Here is a 5,661-nt window from a genome sequence, read left to right as displayed (position 1 = left end):
TGACCTTCCAGGGGGCCGGGCTTCCTGCTGGCCTGGGTGCTACCGGGGCCTGGCCTCTGACCTGCATTCTCAGGCCCCCTGGCCCAGGCCTCGCCCATCACTGGCCCTCAGCACAGGGTGTTCACCGTGAACGGAACCCTAATGAGCCTTTGGCCGCCTCGGGGCACACAGACAGGGAGGTCCAGAAAGGGCTGCCTTCCCAGCCCCGGGCGCCTACACCCCACACCCCTGGGGGGAAGGTGGATACTGAGACAGGCCAAGGTGAGGGTGAGGCACCTAACCCAGAGGGGCTTCCTGGAGGAGGAGGCACGTGCATGGAGCCCTGCAGGATGGGGCCGGGCACAGAAGTGGGGGAGTTATTTAGGTTCCTGAAAAAGTGGGGTGTGGCTCAGGGACCCCACGAGCCGGTGTGTGCCGGCCTCGGCCGGGTGAGTGGTGGCTGCCAGGCAGTGCCCTGGTGTGGCTCACGCTGCGGAGGAGAGGGCCCGCGGGTGAAGGCGCCGCCGTGAGCGTTGTCCCAGGGACTGCGTCAGCGCCTGTGTCCCCCCACAGCTGAGCGCCCTCCTCCTGTCCCCCCACAGCTGTCCTACGTGGACGCCGAGGGCAGCCCCGTGGGCGTGGTCCAGATGACGTTCCTGCGCCTGCTGAGCGCCTCCGCCAACCAGAACATCACCTACAACTGCTACCAGTCGGTGGCCTGGCAGGACGCGGCCACGGGCAGCTACGACAAGGCCATGCGCTTCCTGGGCTCCAACGACGAGGAGATGTCCTACGACAACAGCCCCTACATCCACGCCCTGGTGGACGGCTGCGCGGTGAGCATCGCGTGGGCGCCGCCTCGGGGGTGGGACTCGCTCGCGACTGGAGCAGTTCGTTCATTCAGTCCACACCATTTACTGGGCACGCACCCTGGGCCAGGCCCTGAGCTGGGTGCCGGGGACCCTGGGAGCCCAAATGAGGAGCGCCCCCTGGCTGCTGCTGTGAGCACGTGGCTGACCCTGGCCGCCCCACAGAGGGCCGGGAGGGAGGGCCGGGAGGGAGGGCCGGGAGGCGACAGGAAGGGCCAGGGAGCCCAGGCCACAAGCCCCTCCCATGTGACGTCCACTCGGAGGCCGGACCCTCTGCTTAGGCAGGTCCGTTCCGGACTGGGCTGAGCGGAGACTGGGTTTGCTCCCGAGGCCGTGGCTGTGCTGGGACGGCCTGCAGACTCGGGGCGATGACAGCAACCACTGGCTGTGGACCCCATCCGGCAGCCCCGCCCGCGTTAGGGCAGCTCCCTGGACCCCCTGCCGCCGCGGGGAAGGGGTGACAGGCCCAGGAGGCGACAGGCTCGCGCAGGCCGCCCGGCCAGTCAGGGCTGGGTTTTCATTTGCTTCTTGGCCTCTGGGCCCGGGATGCTGGCCCTGCTCCGCACCCCACGTGTGGCCCCCAAGAGCCAGGCGGGGTTCCTCGCGGAGGGTCAGCCCCTCGGGTCTGCACGTCGGCTCTGAGCTGAGCCCTCGGATCCCTGCTCTCCGCACCGCCTGTTCCAAGACCCTGCCCGCTGCCCCCCAGGCCAGATCCCACGGGCACAGGCCAGGGCGGCTCCACCCCGGCAGGGCCAGAGCCCGCCCTGCGCCCAGGAGGCCCTTCCTGCTCCTGACACGCACCCCCAGCTGCTCCCGGGAGGCCAGACGGGGTGGGGCGGGGGGCAGAAGGAAAAGTCCCGCTTCTCTGCCTCCCGCCGGGAAGCTAACTGCAGCACCTGCTCCCGGGGCGCCCCGGGCACCCCACTCGCCTAGAAGGAGCTGGGAACCGCATTGGGCTGGAGCTGAGCCCAGGGGACCCGCTCCTGGGGCTGTTCCTAGACAGACAGCCGCTGGCAGGGGCCGTGCTGTGACGGGAGATGAGGAGGCAGAACGGAGAGGCGGGGCGGGGCCGGGCCGAGCTGGGACTCTGGCTTTGAGCTTCCTGGCTCCCACGGCCTAAAGGGACCCGTGTGTGGCCCCGCCCGTGCCACCTTGGTACCAGGGCAGAGTCAGCCCATGAAACAGTGGGGACCTGGTGACGCCAAACAGAACTTGCCGATGGGGAGGTGCAGGTCACTTCTCCTGAGCTGCCCGCGCCCTCGTGCCTCAGTTTACCCAGGCCCCCTCCTCTTCTTGCTCTTGTGAGTGCGGCCAGCTGCTGGCGCCGCCATGAGGTGCTGAGTTTTTAACAAGGGCCCCTGGTTTGGGTGGAGCCCACAGTCCTGGCGAGACCTCCTTGGGGGGAATCTATGGGGCGACGGGGGTGCCCGCCTGGCAGGGACGAGGTGGGTCCGAATGGCTGTGGCCCCGTCCCAGCCCCGCTCCCGGCTCCCGGCTCCCGGCTCCTGGCTATGGAGGGGGCTGAATGGGACGTGGGGGGACCCGGCGGGTGTGGTGGGTGAGGGGCCACCCCGAGAGGCTGCTTGGCCTGACGCCCCTGCTCCCCGCCCCCCCCAGACCCGGAAAGGCTACCAGAAGACGGTGCTGGAGATCGACACGCCCAAGGTCGAGCAGGTGCCCATCGTGGACATCATGTTCAACGACTTCGGGGAGGCGGCCCAGAAATTCGGATTTGAAGTGGGACCGGCTTGCTTCCTGGGCTAGGAGCCGTGCCGACCCCGCGACCAACCTCGTGACCTCAGCACGCCACCTGGGGGTGTCCTGGACAGCGAAGGCCCCTCATCCCATCCCCGACCTCATCCGCGCCCCGGCACCCCGCCAGGCCGCACCCCAAACCAGAGAGAGCAAAGGGAAAGAGCCGTGTCCCCACCTCAGAGCCGAATCACATGACCCCGATGCCCCCCAGGCGCCGGGCCGCCCCCGCCTCAGTCTCCAGGTTCCGTCTACACCGCATCGCACTCCACAGACGGGACGGGCCGCGCGACCTCGCCGACCTGGCCCGTGGAGCCTTGGCGGGGCTGGGGCGGGCCGAGGCCTGCGGGGTTTGGAGAGGACATTTTTAAATTCCACTTGAAGATGTGCGTTCCCCCTGACCTTCCACAAACGTTCCCAGGCGCGCCCCGCAGAGCCCGGGCCGCTCGCTCAGGGCCAGGTGTCAGCCGTTCCCGTGCCGCCCGCGGGTCCCAGGTGCTGTGTGTGTGATGGCGTAAATGTGTGTATTGTGTTGTCATAACCGTTCAGTGTCCCCGACTTTCAGCCACGTAGGCAAGCCCAGCTCAGTCCCAGGGGAGAAGGGGACGGGGCGGGGGGGTGCTGTGCCCGCGCTGGATGCAGTCCCTCTGGCGAGACCCGGAGCCCCACCCCGCGCTGCAGGAGCAGGTGCAGCGATTGGAAATCTGCCCAGAACAGCGAGGGTTCCCGCCGCCAGGTGCAGGCCCTACTCAGACCAACCGTTGGTGTCTTATCAGCTCCGGGCTTTCCCGTGGGAAGGGAGCAGGCATTTACCCGCTGCCTTATCGGCAGGCACTTGGGGTGAAAGGCGGGCTCGGCGGCCCCCTATGCCCCCACCCCACCCCGAGTGGGTGCGTCCGGGGCAGGAGGCCGCGTGTTCTGCGGACGGTCGCTAAGTGAAACTCGGTGCTTATCTCTCTCTCTCTCTCTGTGGTGCTATCTGTCTCGAGATCCTGAAGGCGACGCGGGCCTGGCCGGGCCTCCCTCCCCCACCGTCCTCCACAGTCCGGGTTTCTACCAAGGACGCCGCGATAAGTGCCGTCCCTCCCTTCCCGCGGGGCCCCGAGGCACACCCCCCAAGACCTGTGACCCCGTCCGGTTGTGTCCTGTGATTTGAAAACACACGCAGAGCGAGAGGCTCCCGCCTCGTCTGCGGGGTCCCCGTAGCAGATGGTCCTCGGTCCCGAATGTCTGGTGCTAATTTCTGTGGTCGCTAATCCCCGGGAGCGGCTCGGTGGGCCCGGTGCTGCCCGCGGGCTCCCCACACGGGCGATGAACTTTGTGAGTCCCCGCAGGGCGGCCAGCGGGCCCGTCCCAGGTACGCAATTTGGATTTCCATCGGCGACACCTGCACGGCTCCGGGGCGAGGGCCGCGGCGGCGGGCAGGCCTCCTGTACTGTGAAAGCGGCCCTCCAGGGGCTCCCCGCCTCCCGCACGCTGGGCCCCGTGGGAGGACCTCGGTGCGTCCTCAACCCGCCCCGCCCGTCCACGCGTGGTTCCGGCTCAGGAAGCCACGGCATGGCCGCCAGAAACCGACCACCACCCGCGAGGATTTCCCGATCGCCCATGGAAATCCGCCCTGCTCCTGCCAGAGAGAAGCCGCTTCCAGAGACTGGGACCCGGCACACGGCCATGACTGTCCCGTCCGTCCGTCCGTCCCTCAGCGGAAAAGCCGTACCCCAGGCCGCCGTGCGCACCCCGGGGGCTCTCCAGGTCATGTGATTCCGGTTTGATTTCTCGTCCACCCTCCTTCCCTCCTGTCATTTCCTCCCTCCATTGGCCAACCCTTCCAAGCTGTAATTTGTACCGAAGTCAAAACGTGCCCCGTCCCCCCAGACCACGTAGCCGCGGTATATGCAATAAAAGTACTTCTATATTTGCAGAAGGTCTGTTGGCGTCACTTTATTCTCTTCCCTCCTAATCTGTGTAACTGGACATACGCGGAGAGAGAGAACTATCAGGAAGCAGGAAACCTGTGGTGACGATTCCAGGACGTCAGGCCCTTAGAACATGTCACGTGACGTGGTGCACGGCCGACAGGGCCAGCGTTTCAGCTGTGATGCCCAGGAAAGGGCGTTTCAAAATCCTCTGCCTCTCTCTCTCTCTCTCTCTCTCTCTCTCCCCCCCTCCCCCCTCACTTCCACTTTCTCTAAAAATCAATGAGAAAATATCCTCCAGTGAGGATTAACAAGAGAAATAAACGCAGATTCCTGGCCCCGCCCTGCAGGCTGCTGAACTGGACACAGGGGCGGCCGTCACCTGTGCTCCGACGCCTCCAGGGGGCTCGGGCACGCTCGGGGCCCTGGGGTCTCGGGCCTGGGGCTCCTGAAGACGGGGAGACAGGGACCTCGAGATTGGGAAGCGGCTTTCAGAACAGCATGGCGGGCGCACAGCTGACAGCAGCCGGACGCTGGACGTCAGAGGAGGAGAGTGGCTCCCGTCACCGGCACGACCTGTGGTCAGATGGCCGTTTGCTGCCTGTGCCAGCTGGTGGGCGAGGAGCCGGGGGCACGTGGGCACCTGGGCTGCAGCTGGCCGCTCGGCTGCCCGGGGCGGATGACACAAGAGAGAAGCTCCCGGGAGAACTGGCCGGATGAAAGGAAACAGCGCCCAGAGGCTGCGGACGGGACGGTCAGGCCTGGGAGGCGCCGTCCCAGCATGTCCATTAGAGAGAGAGCTGAGAAGGGCGCGGCCGGCAGGGCTCAGCGGTCGGGCATCGACCTAGGAACCAGGAGGTCACGGTTTGATTCCCATTCAGGGCACAGGCCTGGGTTGTGGGCTCCGTCGCAGTGTGGGGCCTGCAGGAGGCAGCTGATCAATGGTTCTCTCATCAGTGATGTTTCTCTCTCTCTCCCCCTCCCTTCCTCTCTGAAATCAATTAAAATATTTTTTTTAAAAAAAGTGAGAAACACTCGGAGGGGCGAACGCCCAGGCAGGCTCGGAGGTGGCGGCCTTGAGCTGCATCCCTCCGCTGAAAGGTGGTGGGCGCTGACCAGCAGGCTCTCCCATCCGCGAGGGCAGG

The 5,661-nt window shown here is 66.4% G+C and overlaps 1 protein-coding gene across 1 annotated transcript; it reads left to right on the top strand.

The window, feature by feature from the left end:
* Positions 1 to 444: 444 nt before the first annotated feature.
* Positions 445 to 4,521, top strand: LOC102435736 (collagen alpha-1(V) chain-like). The gene is made up of 2 exons (XM_006109075.3): positions 445 to 815; positions 2,466 to 4,521. Exons 1-2 carry the CDS (start codon positions 627 to 629, stop codon positions 2,610 to 2,612), a joined length of 336 nt encoding a protein of 111 aa, XP_006109137.2. The 5' UTR covers positions 445 to 626; the 3' UTR covers positions 2,613 to 4,521.
* Positions 4,522 to 5,661: the final 1,140 nt, after the last annotated feature.

Source organism: Myotis lucifugus, unplaced genomic scaffold (genome assembly GCF_000147115.1).
Source record: "Myotis lucifugus unplaced genomic scaffold, Myoluc2.0 scaffold_5575, whole genome shotgun sequence".
Lineage (NCBI taxonomy): Eukaryota > Metazoa > Chordata > Mammalia > Chiroptera > Vespertilionidae > Myotis > Myotis lucifugus.
This window is presented reverse-complemented; position numbering and strand designations above follow the sequence as displayed.

Excerpts from the sequence above, each read along its gene's own strand:
- LOC102435736 (XM_006109075.3), top strand. The coding sequence starts at position 627 with ATGACGTTCCTGCGCCTGCTGAGCGCCTCCGCCAACCAGAACATCACC. Across the intron at positions 816-2,465 it reads CCCTGGTGGACGGCTGCGCG|ACCCGGAAAGGCTACCAGAA; the intron begins GTGAGCATCGCG and ends CGCCCCCCCCAG.